Raw genomic sequence first — 14,486 nt, 5'->3', positions numbered from 1 at the left:
TCAAGCCAGGAAACAAAGCTAGCATTATAAATTTTGTTCCAAGTTCTACTAAAAATCAAAAGATAATGATTTATTCTAGAAATGTTAGATTGTCTCTTTTTTGCCGCATTGTTTATTCAAATAGCATAGAAGTAGGTAGTGGTTTGGGAATGATGTTGATGTTCTTGATGTTGCCTTCTGCTCTTCAGGAAGACCATGGACTTATATCAAGTGAAATAATGATATCCTTGATGGAGCAAAGTGACATTTTACTCCAAACTGTACAATGGCCTGAGATTGTTCCTGTGAAATGAGGGAAATGGCCAGATTGCGCTGGCATAGTCTTAGGTTGTTGGAGAACCACAAAATGGATGCTCGTTACTCACTCCTGAAATAACAGACAAGTTCCTAATGAAAATGGAACTGCACTCCTTCCACCATTCTAGACAAGCATATAGAACAGGTTTTGAAAGAACTCTTTGTTTCTGTTGTTCATGTTGAAACAGGGGTGGGCAATTAATTTCCCCAAAGGGTCAGATGAGAAACTGGAAAAGGCCAATCCAATGTAACCTGATTTGATATCCTCAAACTCCTTTACCTCAACTCCTCAGGGTGCTGCAGGTGAGGGCAAGCTCTGCACAGGTGCAGAAAAGTACTTTTTCCTCACCCTCTTGCACAAAATGGGACAATTCGTCCCAGCCATGTCACAGCGGTCATATCACCATGGCCATCTTGTCATGGCCAACTTACCACAGTCATCTCATTGCAGCCAATTCACTACAGGATAACAACTTGCTGTGGGCAACTTACCCCAGGTAATTTCCATGTGGGATAACTCAACACAATAAATGTTATCCACCACTGTTTCTTTGATATTATTTCCATTTTTCTCAATGGAAAGAATGTCAAAGAAATAGTGATGGATAACATTTATCGCATTGAGCTATCCTGTGTGGACTTGTCCATGGCAAGTTGTCCCACGGTGAATTGGCCGCAGTGAATTGTCCCACAGTGAGTTGGCAAGATGTCTGTGGCGAGTTGGCTGTGGCGAATTGTCCTAGACCCCTCCTGCGGCTTCCAGCTGAGTGAAGAAATGCATGGTGACTGCACGTATCCGGATCCAAATTCAATTCTTCTCTTGTCCCCCATGGCACACTTATTTACTTTTGATTTCTAATTTCTGACTGACCTCACATAGCCCATTCATGGCCCAAAGGGCTGGATAGGGCCTAGAGGCCATAAAATGCCCAGGTTTGTGTTAAAAGGTAATTTCAACAGGTCTGTTGCCTGAACTTTTGATACATGCTAATTAAATACATTTCTGAGCTAATGAGTGATTAGATTTATGACTTTAATTAATTACAAAAGCAACTTCTCTTGAGGATGTATTTATGATGATAGTGTTAAAATTCCTAGGACTGAACTAAATTCTAGTTGAACTTTACATAGGCCTATTCTGGGTTGACATCTAAAACTTAACTTAGCACCAGTGATGGAGGAGAGGAAACTTATATTTCTTAGGCCTACATTCTTATTGAGAGGGACTTCTTCATATGAAAAATGACCTTGATCTCTAATTAAAAGTGCCAAAGACATGGCAAGCTATAGTTCCCAGTAATATTTGTATTGAAAACATCTCCTTGATAATTTTTAAGGCAGAACTGGAGATTAAACAGCAAGACAAAGAAAGCTTGGGCTGCAGTTCCTCATTCATTGTCATCAAAAGCATGAAAAGCTTTAGAGCTTGGAAAGATGCCATATTAAAATGATCTAATTCAAATTTTATCAAAACAGTGAGTTGGGCAGTATATAAATGTAGTAATGAACAAATATTTTGTATAAATTAGTTTATTTAAGGTTAACCCATTCTGAATGAGCGATCCATTTGCCACCAGCAGTAATGCTGTTTTTTTAGTAATTATTAATTTTTTAAAAATAAAAAAAATAAAATTTGTGATAAATATACAACCTAAAAACTATCTATATAAAACACTATGATATCAAAGAAATGTTCTTAAAGATTTTAATGAAAATTATTTCATTAATGAATAGAGATAAATGAATAGAGGTTAATTCTGAATTTTTCATTTTGATTTTTTTCTGTACAGTTCCGCTTTAGTGGGGGTGGTGAGAAGGGCCCAGCAATCTCACCTCAGGAGGCTCAAGCTCAAGCTATTCTTCAGCAGGCCAGGGTAAGTTGGGGTGCAGACCAAAGCAAAGCTGGAACACCTTATCCCTTCCACCCACCCCTTTTCAAGGGCTTTGTTTCTCATTGTTCAAAACATGCTGTGATCTGCCTTCTGACATGAGTGAAACCAGAACTGAAAATGAGTAGAGCTACAATGGAAGTGATTAGATGTGGAAACTGCATTGAGGCCTGCTCTATGGCCTTTCCTGCTCCTGCCGTAGGGTGGGAAAATGTCAGCCCCATTAGATAATCCAGACAAGGACCAATTCTGCAAACATTGGCATACAGGTTCTAGGAGATGACCAGGGTCAGCCTGAGGGAGGGGTCAAACACGTCATAAGTCGTAAGTTCCAGCATACCTGCAAGAGATTTAAGTCCAGCCCACCTTGAATGCTTCTCTTATCTTCCATGCATTTTCCTTGACTGCTAATTGGTCAGATACTTGTAGAGAGCTTAAACTTTCAATAAACCTTTATTCTCATTTTAACTGCCTGAATCTCCTGATTTGACACAGGTAGTCCTTGACTTATGACTGGTAGCTTGGCAGCCATTCAAAATTATAATGGACTTAACGATGGGGGCACTTAGATTCAAAATTCTCTCAATCAGCCTTCCCTGCCACAGTCACCTGGCTATACTTCAGGTACTTGGCAATTGGACCACATTTACAGCTGTTTACAGGAACAGATACCAGCACTTTTCAAATACTTTCTTCCATGGCCGTATGATCAAACTAGATATCTTTAACAGGTTCTATGAAGGTTTGGTGGAGAAAAATTCACCCTTTTTCCTGACTTCTTGAGAAGAGGGATTAGATAATAGGTGTGTTTATCTTACTCAGTTTTCCATAAGGGACATTGCCTCCTATTTTTTGTAGAATCCAAGATTTTGGCATTTTATCTGTATCATGCCAGAGTCATGATGCATTGCGATCTTTCCTTATAAAATGTAGTAAGGCTAAACAATGTTTACATAATAGTTAATTATCAATGACAACTGTCCTATTTGTTGGAAGTTATGAGTAGTTTAGCAAGTTAAATATTTATTTTTGTTTACATTACAGATTGCAATGAGAGGTCCCCCTGGTCCAATGGGACTTACTGGACGACCTGGCCCTGTGGTATGCAAAACAATTGTTATCCAAAGTGGTGGTTCATAAATGATTTGTCTCAGTTGCAATGCCATTTAATTGGCTGGGGTTTTAAAAAGAGTGATTTATTTGTCTGTCTATCTAAGACAGGGATGTCAAACTCAAGGCCCATGGGGCGGATCCAGCCTGTGGGGTGCTTCCATCTGGCCCAAGGGGCCACCCTGGAAATAGTGAAGGGCTGGCCCGTGGTGCCTCTGCAAGTGAAAACGGAGCTTGGAAGGGCCACATGTGGCCCTCCCGGGCTCCATTTTCTCTGGCAGAAGGCTGCAGGAGGCTGTCGTGGCTGAAAACGTAACTCCCGGGCTCTGTTTTTGCTGGCAGATGGCTGCAGGAGGATTCTCCCAGCCCTGCCCGGGCCACCACAGGTGCCCCCCTGGCACAAGTGATGTCAAGCTGGCCACACCCACCCTGGCCACGCCCACCCCAGCCATGCCCATCTGGACCCTCAAGGTCAAACACAACCCTGATGCGGCCCTCAGTGAAATTGAGTTTGACACCCCTGGTCTAGGAACTGTCCCTAGCATTAAGTTTTTGTGACAGGCAACTTTTTAGAAGCAAGAAAGCACGCTGCAAAACAAAATTAGGCATGACTGCAATTAGGTGATTGACTGCAAAGGGGGATGTAATCGTGCAACAACGTTACATGAGTGAATGAGCTAGGATTTTCAATCATGCATGGGTTTGTTTGCGTTTGCTTTTAAAAATTATTATTGGCTGTTCTGATGGTTTATATGTCCTTTATATTTGCTTTCCATTGAAATTTGTTTGGAAATCACTCTTCTGTTGTTCAGCGTTTTGTCAGATGGGTTTGGAGAGCATACAGGTGAAACTCAAAAAATTAGAATATCGTGCAAAAGTTCATTTATTTCAGTAATGCAACTTAAAAGATGAAACTAATATATGAGATAGACTCATTACATGCAAAGCAGGATAGTTCAAGCTGTGATTTGTCATAATTGTGGTGATGATGGCTTACAGCTCATGAAAACCCCAAATCCACAATCTCAGAAAATTAGAATATTACATGCAATCAATAAAACAAGGATTGTACATAGAACAATATCGGACCTCTGAAAAGTATAAGCATGCATATGTACTCAGTACTTGGTTTGGGCCCCTTTTGCAGCAATTACTGCTTCAATGCGGCGTGGCATGGAAGCTATCAGCTTGTGGCACTACTGAGGTGCTATGGAAGACCAGGATGCTTCAATAGCGGCCTTCAGCTCTTCTGCATTGTTCGGTCTCATGTCTCTCATCTTTCTCTTGGCAATGCCCCATAGATTCTCTATGGGGTTCAGGTCAGGCGAGTTTGCTGGCCAATCAAGCACAGTAATCCCATGGTCATTGAACCAGGTTTTGGTGCTTTTGGCAGTGTGGGCAGGTGCCAAGTCCTGCTGGAAAATGAAGTCAGCATCCCCATAAAGCTCATCTGTGGAAGGAAGCATGAAGTGCTCCAAAATCTCCTGGTAGACGGCTGTGTTGACCCTGGACTTAATGAAGCACAGTGGACCAACACCAGCAGATGACATGGCTCCCCAAATCAACACAGACTGTGGAAACTTCACACTGGACTTCAAGCATCTTGTGGTTTGTGCCTCTCCATTCTTCCTCCAGACTCTGGGTTCTTGGTTTCCAAATGAGATGCAAAAGTTGCTCTCATCAGAAAAGAGGACTTTGGATCACTGAACAACAGACCACTTCTGTTTTTCTTTAGCCATGTAAGACGCTTCTGACATTGTTTGTTGTTCTGGAGCAGCTTGTCAAGAGGAATACGACATTTGAAGCTCATGTCCAGGATCCGTCTGTGTGTGGTGGCTCTTGATGCACTGACTCCAGCCTCAGTCCACTCCTTGTGAAAGTCCCCAACACTTTTGAATGGCCTTTTCCTGACACTCCTCTCCAGGCTGCAGTCATCCCTGCTGCTTGTGTATCTTTTTCTTCCACACTTTTCTCTTCCACATAACTTTCTATTAATGTGCTTTGATACAGCACTTTGGGAACATCCAACTTCTTTTGCAATTACCTTTTGAGGCTTTCCCTCCTTATGGAAGGTGTCAATGATGGTTTTCTGCACAACTTTCTATGTTTCCCATGATGGTGATTCCTACTGAACCAGACTGAGAGACCATTTAAAGGCTCAGGAACCTTTGCAGCTGTTATGGCTTAATTAGCTGATTAGAGTGGGACACTTTGAGCCTAGAATATTGAACCTTTTCACAATATTCTAATTTTCTGAGATTGTGGATTTGGGGTTTTTATGAGCTGTAAGCCATAATCATCTCAATTATGACACATCACGGCTTGAACTATCTTGCTTTGCATGTAATGAGTCTATCTCATATATTAGTTTCACCTTTTAAGTTGCATTACTGAAATAAATGAACTTTTGCACGATATTCTAATTTTTCGAGTTTCACCTATAACTTATGGGGATTTTGAAATTGTGTGACAGAGGTTTATATGGTTTCTGAGCTGCCCAGCCTTACATTAAGCAGAATGAAATGTGTGCCTGAGGCAACAGATACTAAGAAGTTGCCAATTACTAAAAGATAAAACTGGACATTTCTGCATACTCCTAAATTAACCTCCATCCCCAGGTTGCAATAAAGGGTGTGGTCCCATAATCAAGGCTAAAATGAGGTTCAGCTGCAAGACTAGGTAGTTTCCATATAGTCCTTTACTGGAATCCAACATACCCTGGCCTGGACACAGGCTCTCTTGATAAAATTAATTTTTTTTTTCATTTGATGATTAACGTATTTCTCAATATGCTTATTTGTCCCCTTGGAATTTGTACCATTTCTGCAATTTTTGAAGGGTTAATGTCCTCCACTTTTGTCTTATTTGTACTGGGAAAAATGATTTAGAACTTTATTTCCTATTACAAAATAGGAGGTTCCCCCCTCTCTAATTTTTAAGTTTGTTTAAATACAGTATTTAATGAGAAGACCACTGGATATTTTGATTTCAGCCGGAAGTTTAAAATGACATTCTGTTTAAAAGAGAATGTCCCAGTTGTCTACTTTGGAAAACAAGCAGAACAAAATTGCAGACCTCTATATTATAGACTCACTGGATAGAGATTTGACATTTGCCAGCATTTTAAATGTTTAAATGACAAAAGCAGAACACTAGCTCTGCAGTTGTTAAATTACCTGGGCAATTTTCTTCTAATGATGGCTTCCTCTTTTAAGAAATGGATACTCTGCTGACAGAGATAATCAAAATGATTCATTTAAATGCTGCAGTTAAGCAGTTACTATCTCTTTCCAAGCTATCCATGTGTATTTACAACAATATAAAATGATACTTATTACAACCAAGATTACAGACTTTGCATAAACCTAGTAGTCTTCTGAGGAACCTCAGTAATTACACCAAGGTAGAAAAACACTTAGACATAAAGGTCAAGAGGAAGTATGCTATTCAGAATGAAAGGATATATTTAGTTCCTAATGTAGTGTGCTGTTTCCCTGATTTGCAAAAGCAGGTTAGCCAGCACAGTCATCTTAGGGGCTCCTGTGACAGATCATTAGAAGAAAAATGTTAGCTGTTCTTTAGCCCAGAATTCTTTACATGTTCTGGACCAGGGATGTCAAACTCACATCGTCACGGTGTCATCATGTGATGTATCGTGGCTTTCCCCCCACTTTGCTAAACTGGGCGTGGGCATGGCCAGTGCGTGACGCATCTGGCCTGCAGGCCATGATTTTGACAGCCCTATTCTGGACTGTCCCAGTTGCCATAATTCCCAAAGGCCATGTTAATTGGTAATTAGATAGCTGATGTCCAACATGGCCAAGAGAACTCAGGCTTCAGGGATGTGTGCTGAAAATATATTGTAAACATGAACTGTTTTTGTCAGCTGTGCAGGTGGAATGATAAGTACAATGAAAACCTGAATCCTTTGGATAGAGGCATTGCTATTTATTGTTGAGGAAACAAGAGAGTTATATTCTTTGTATTTAACAATAACAAAAAAGAAGGTTTTGTTATGATATCAAGCAGTGCTGGAAGTGCCTCAAGGCAATATGAGTAATCTGACAACTCTGTAGTGGGAATTACATTTGAACATATGCTGCAGTTTTCTTGATAAAAAATAAGTCAAACTTTTTTTTTGTTCATGAAAACAAGCCCACTTCTAAATATTTTTACAATTCCCTCACTGCAAAAACTACAATTGGAAACTTGTGAAGGACAGAAAGCTTGGTAAAATAATTGACATTTTTGACAGCAGTTGTGATGGGAAATATTTACTCTGTTGATTAAGTCAAGAAGAGACCTTACAGTGTGGACCTCAATGACTCTCATGGTGTCTAGTCCCAAGCTCCATATTTTACAATAGACAACTGATTTTTCTACCAATCAAGACCTCAAAAAGGATATCTTCAATTCTTTCCTTCCTGGAATGAAGGAGATTTAGAAAATGGAAGTGGGTCAGTTTGTAAAATAATTTATGAGTGGAGAGTTATGATCTGCCATAGAGAAGATACCTTCTTTTGGATAATGCCTTTCTTGACAGATTCTTGCATTTTCTCATGCAAGTGTCTGCCAGCAGTGAAATGAAAACTCTTCTTCCAAAAAGAAGTAGCAGTAATAGTGGGAGGAAAGGATATGTCAGCAATTAATTGTCTGCAGGGCCCCCATAGTAAGCATTTGTAATAGTCACCTGTTTACAAGCAAAGCAAAGTCCCAACAGATAGGTTGTTTTAGAAATCCCCAAATATAGTTTGTTCATTTTAAAATTCCCAACCAAAAACCTCTGGGATATGGTGATGTGGAATTGGGTTCCTCTAGCTTTTTATTTAGTGTATGCTCAGCACCGCTAGTCTGGAAAGTATAGCATTATTTGTTAATTTACAGGCTGCCATCCACTAGCAGAATATTTTAAAACCAATAAATGAACAACTGAAATGAAAGTAGGGAAGGCCTGCCAAAGCACCTGTCATAGATAAAACATAGAAGAGGAATGGGAAAGGCACAGATAAGAAGGGATGAGTTGAAGGGAAATGCAAAGGAATCTTTATACAAAGACCGCTTATTATGCTCCCAACTATAAATTATGCAAGAAAAAAAGTATTACTACCCTTCTCTAGGGTAGGATAGGAAGAGTAAAATGAAACATTGTGGTTAACTGTTCCCCAGCTGCATAGTTTTGATTCATATCCTTTGGCCCAGATAACTCTACAATTAGGTCATTCTTGTCTCTGTGATTTGTAGGATAAAACATAATAAAACTGGTCCTTCTGCTTCCATTAAGTGCTTCCTTGCCAGATTATCAGAATGATTTTGTAGATTGCTGCTGATAGAGAAGATCACCACAAGTAACTAATATCTGAAAGTGTCTTGCAGCTGGAGAACCACTCTGTCATCTGTCACTAAAAAGGGTTCTGTGGAGTTATTTCACTGCTGCTGCCATTGTTTATCTCCTGTTTTCAATAGAATATATTTTCCTTTTGGAATGAGGTTGTAGCCAGTTTGCAGGCAAGAGATATTACTGTATTGAAAAGTTCTCACTTCTGGCTGATGACATACAGGAGCATTATCAGGGAGTAGGATCACACTTGTGAATTAGCAAGCCACACATTCTGCAGAGCTCAGTGATGCAATAAAAACATCTAAATGCAATATTTAATCAGTGTTGCTGATTTCAGTAACTTTGAAGTAAGTAGACTAGAAGCCAGAATTTAAATTCTGAATCAGGGCTTAGTGTGAATCGGGGATTGCATTAAAATAGTTACCTTAACCATTTTCCACTTAAGCTAGAGAAATCCAACTATTTTTTATCTAATTTAGAAAATTTAAGCAAAAGTCTTTTTGCTTCTCCCAATCTTTATTCTGCTCTACTCTACTACTCCCCTCCCCTCCCCCAGCAAAAACACCCCCAGCCGCGACTTCTTAATGAGTCCAAGAGTAATTTCTCTTTTAAAAAATGCTACTTTTCTAATTTAGAATGAGTACTGTTTCTGGAGATTCAAGGCATAATATTTAACATTTCTGAATATTAATGAAGGTGACCTCACTCTTACCATCTACCCTTAAATTTCTCGTTCACCTATCCCTGCCTTTATTTCTTTTTAGGCTGAATTGGCTATCTTTTTATTAAGTTTGGAGGCTTGTATTTCAACCCAAAACTCCTTGCTTGTCATTTTTAACGTTTGTGTACTGCCCAGAGTCCCCTGTGATAGATGAATACGCAGGCAGACGGACAGACAGATGGACAGATCTGCCTTCTCCAAAAGAGAGGAAAATCTCACTAAGACTTTAAAGGGAAGAACAAGCAGGATAGAGCTCTTACTAGTGCAGAGAGTTTCCCGTTGGGCATGTCCTTGAATATGGAATATTTTTTCCTATGCAGAATCATATTACATCAGTCCTGTCAGGAAATGCTGCACATATTTTCACCAACAGGGTTGGAAAGATTGTTTTGACACTGATGACAGGATCTTGTAGCATGCTGCCCACTCCCTATCTCGTTAATTTCTCTTTTTATTTAAAAAGGGGGCAAGGAGGTAGCATGAAAGAAAGAATGGTGACTTTGTTAGGATTTCTCAGGTATCTGCTTGAAGTCTAAAGGAGTGAAACTGAAGAATTGCAGGATTCTTCCATGGAGCCAGAGCCACCACTGTCATTCCCTAAATCTTCAGAGCTATCTTTACAATGGCCCATGATTGTCCTTACACGGGTCTTGAGAACTCAAAAATCAGTTTGTACTATGTTCATGTCATTGGTGTGGTGGAGAAATCTTAAAACATATAACTGGGAGACAGTGAACAACAGCCTGTCAGCTCCAGCACTGCAAATTGAAAATAGAGGTGACTGCCTATCACTATGAAATTACAGGGATGGGAACTGAGATTGGTGACAAAATCCATGTAGAGATGCCCTCAATTTATTATTGAGACTAGAAGTGGGTTGACCAGTATCTTTAAAGATATTTATTGTTTGGACAGTAAATTTTAGGTTTAAGATGACGGCTGGAGTAAATAAAATTATGAACCAGTTTGATGTGAACATGTCCATCACAATCATAATCAGCAATACAAAAGTATTTATTTTTCTGTGTCAAAATGTGAGTCAGATTGAACTAAAACAGTATCCTCTTGGGCATCTATCCTTTGGTGTAGGGAAGTCCTGGCTCATCTGGTATCAAAGGTGACGGTGGAGATCCAGGACCTCAGGTAAGAGTCTATCAGCAATGAAGAAACAAATGCAAATGGTAGGTTTGTAATGGGGGTCCCTCAATTTTAGTCCCAGAGAGCTGCTGGAGTGGTCCAAGTAACTGAGAGAATTGTTTCATAAGGCAATTTGTCTTTAAATCCAGGTGTAATCTGATATCAATAGTATCACTGCATTCAATCCTCCACCTACACTGAAACCTTCTGACTTCAAACATTCAATTTAATTGTTTTTATATTTCTTCATTCTTATTTTCCCCAAAACATTGTACATTAATTTAGTTGCATAAACATACACTCAATTTTAATGGCTCCCCACAACAGAACAACAATGCTTTTTGTTTGGTTTGGTTTGGTTTACCTGATATGCCTTTGTAACAATAATATTTCCTGTTTATGGGACTTATGTTTGCAGAGAACTAATGATTTCTGTTCTCTACCCACCCTCATACAAATGTTCCTTGCTACTATCTTAGTTTGTACTTTCTACTAGTTTATTTTTTGTCTTTCTCCCATAAAAATACAAATAGGATCCAAGTATTTTGTGTTGCCTGTGGTATTGTCCCCTGATGGATCTAATGATATTTTTGCAGATCTTCTGCTTGTTCAAAACATTTTTCCATAATTGCAAACATGGAATACATTTTCGGGATGTAAAAAGGTTAAATTGGTTGCTTATTCCTACTAGAATACTGCATTGTAACCAGCTTTGAGATCTGGGCACATAGGAAGGGTTGTAGAAATATAGCAAAACAATATGTAGAATATTTATAGCAGTGTTTCACAAACTTAACAGCTTTAAGATGTGTGCACTTCCCATGCTGATTAGGGAATTCTGGGAGTTGACGTTCACACATACTAAACTTGCCAAGATTGAGAAACAGTGATTTATAGTAGGGATATAAGAAATTTATTTAAAAAACAATAACTTACTGGCATTTGATAAAAATCTTCAAGAATTAATGTCCTTTTAAAAAAAGCAAATGTGATAGAAAATGAAGCTTGTCTTGTCTACTCTTTCAAACTGTACAGCTGGATATATAGTATAATGAAAGAAATTTGGTTTAAAATATTAAATGTCAACAATTCAGCAAAGACTTTAATTTAAAATCTGTGGTGCCATCACAGAAGAGAGAATGAGAGATTTATGCCTGGACAGACACAGATCTGGAGAGACACAGTGGATCTAATCAATCCATATGGGATAGTTTTCATAATCCATTGTTTAATAGAATCTGGTTCCCCGTCCTCCCTTCTTAGCAAGCACTTATTTTGTACAGTTTAAAGAACGGTATTTTACGGGTGTTCAAGGCTATGGAAAAGTCCTTCTTTTTAACCTTTCAATATCAAAAATATTAGAAGAATTTTGCAAACTGGTTATTCTTCCAATGGAAGAGAACAGACCTAGCTCTGAGTTGAACAATGGAATCCTTGGTGCTTTCAGAGAGGTTGATCTTACCTACCTAGTTGGATAATGAAAAATCTGCAAGCAAACAACCAAGATTGGCCAGGACCAAGGACTTCACGTGATTACTCTTCATTTGCTTTGAAACCAATCTGAAATCATTTTTATTGGTCCTTTAGGCGACATCAATTAAAGACTTAGTTTGAGGTGGGTTATAATGAAGGAGAATCTCCTCATGATGTGCTTGATGCAGTATAGCAGAAAATGGTTTGTGTGTGTGTGTGTGTGTGTGTGTGTGTGTGTGTGTACAGCATCTGCCACTTACATATGCATATATTTTCAGGGTCCTCGGGGTGTTCAAGGTCCACCTGGTCTGCCTGGAAAATCTGGTAAAAGAGTAAGTTTCGATGCTTTAAAATGGTCATTTTGATAAAAAGGACCTAGAATTATAGGATGTAATTATTTATTTTTTAATTTTGTGATGTGCAAAACAGACATTTCTCTCCCCCCCCCCCCAATAGGGTCGTCCTGGTGCAGATGGAGCAAGAGGAATACCAGGAGAGACAGGTTCTAAGGTTAGTAATTCTGGACTTTGATTATCTAGAGGCTGTTGTAATGTCCAGATTTCTGTTAGGAACCAGATATTTTCTTTTTGTACCATTATATGATTGAATGTGACTGACTTTGCAGAGCAGAGTAAGGAATTATGTATGAAATGGAACTACTGTAGCTCTAGTAGCAATAGCAATAGCACTTAGACTTCTATACCGCTTTATAGTGCTTTACAGCCCTCTCTAAGCGGTTTAGAGAGTCAGCATATTGCCCCCAACAATTTGGGTCCTCATTTTACCCACCTCGGAAGGATGGCAGGCTGAATCAACCTTGAGCCTGGTGGGATTTGAACTGCCAAATTGTAGGCGGCTGGCTGCAGAAGTAGCTTGCAGTACTGCACTCTAACCACTGCGCCACAGAGGCTCCTCCTAGCACAGCTGTTGCTCCATTTTTGCAGACAGTGGTGCATCTTCATGGCTAGCAGGCCTTAACAAATAGAGGAAGCCAGCTTACCTTTAGGGAAAACCTTTGGGTGGAGTATGGCTATTGTATGATGTCACTTGTTCTTTACAGTATACCAGAAACAAAGCCACTTCATGATGTACTTTCCTTCTGAATGAATGAATGCCTGGAAATGAAAAGAGATGTTTCTTGGTAATCTGAACAGTAGCTTCTCCAAGTCTGCAAACCAAAAGGGAGAAGATGTTTAGAGGTCTTTTGCTCCAAAGAAAAGAAAGAAAAATCCTCTTGCTGCTATGAAGTGTACCCTTCCAGAATTTGAAATTTTTATCCTAAACCAGGAAAATGTTCTTTCTCTTTCCAATTATGTTTTACAAATAACATCCTTAGGGTGATATTTAGTTGCAATTCCAAATAATGTTCAGTTTTAGGGCAAAAGTATCCATCAATAAAATAGATGTATAATAGAATTCATTTATCAGATTTACCCATTTATTAAGACTATTATAAAATGTGAGAATGAATTGTTCACACTGTTATTGTTATTATTGTTATTCCTATTAGGGCGACAGAGGTTTTGATGGTCTTCCTGGACTACCAGGTGAAAAAGGACACAGGGTAAGAAAAATACGCATGTTTCTTTATCTAAAAATGTGGGTACATTAAAACTACATCTGGAATTGTCCAAAACAATTGTGACATTTTCCAGAAACCATATGATTTCAATATGTTTACATGTTTTACATATGTTTATTCAGTCGTAACAGCCATTGGGTTCAGTGAGATTTATGCCTGGTTATGGGATGGAAATCAAACAGATAGTAAATTAATATGCATGGGATGTAGACTTTGAATATGTCTGCAGGTTTTCATTAGCCAGATTGAAATATCTCTTCACTGAAGTCAGTAATGCTGCTGTACATTAAAGTGGTTGCTCAGATCAGATGTTTTCAAGCTTTTAAAGAATTTGTTAAATTAGTTAGTTGAGGGGCAAAAAAACCCTCCAGAATCCTTGATCACGAGGCAAAACTCTAGTGATAGAAAAAAGGTTGCATTCAAGAAAACTTTTTTTTCTCTATAATCTCTCATAAAATCCTATCAAGTTCTTGCAGCTCTCTCAGCTTTTGTGGAATACAGCTTGAATGCTGTACTATAAGCTGACTTATATTGTTTCTTCTTCTGTGGATTGTCAGTATAAGGATGGATCACTTATACTTCCATCCTTTTGGTCACCAGTAAATGTCCCTCTCTTCCCCTCCTCTCCCTCTCCCTTCCCCTCCCCTCTCTGGCAGCACACAAAACCACACCCCTTCCAGTCCACGGAAAACCCTGTCTGCATGGGACAGGTCCCTGGAGCCCAAAAGGTTGGGGGCCACTGACATAGTATTTAATTTCTTCAGGGCATAACCGTGCTAAGTGCTAGAGCCCACTGTAACTACATAGCCAAAAAGGCGTTAAGAGTTGTTAACCTAATCTTACGTAGCTTTTTCTCTGGTAATATTACACTAATAACTAGAGCATACAAAACATTTGCTAGACCAATACTCAAATACAACTCATCAGTCTGGAACCCAC

At 39.1% G+C, this 14,486-nt stretch overlaps 1 protein-coding gene across 2 annotated transcripts in view; it reads left to right on the top strand.

The window, feature by feature from the left end:
- COL11A1 (collagen type XI alpha 1 chain) overlaps nt 1–14,486 on the top strand; it is a 272,464-nt gene that overhangs the window by 113,271 nt on the left and 144,707 nt on the right. For both annotated transcript variants that reach the window (XM_087960746.1, XM_087960745.1), the window contains 6 exons: nt 2,088–2,171; nt 3,231–3,287; nt 10,445–10,498; nt 12,244–12,297; nt 12,422–12,475; nt 13,476–13,529. In XM_087960746.1, the coding sequence (XP_087816872.1) occupies nt 2,088–2,171; nt 3,231–3,287; nt 10,445–10,498; nt 12,244–12,297; nt 12,422–12,475; nt 13,476–13,529 (357 nt within the window). The remainder of the gene's footprint in view (nt 1–2,087; nt 2,172–3,230; nt 3,288–10,444; nt 10,499–12,243; nt 12,298–12,421; nt 12,476–13,475; nt 13,530–14,486) is intronic.

This window comes from Notechis scutatus, chromosome 3 (genome assembly GCF_049901735.1).
Source record: "Notechis scutatus isolate UNSWTSFEM ecotype Mainland chromosome 3, rNotScu1.2, whole genome shotgun sequence".
Classification (NCBI taxonomy): Eukaryota; Metazoa; Chordata; class Lepidosauria; order Squamata; family Elapidae; genus Notechis; species Notechis scutatus.
Note: the sequence above shows the minus strand (reverse complement) of the source record. Positions and strands in the feature narration are given on the sequence as shown.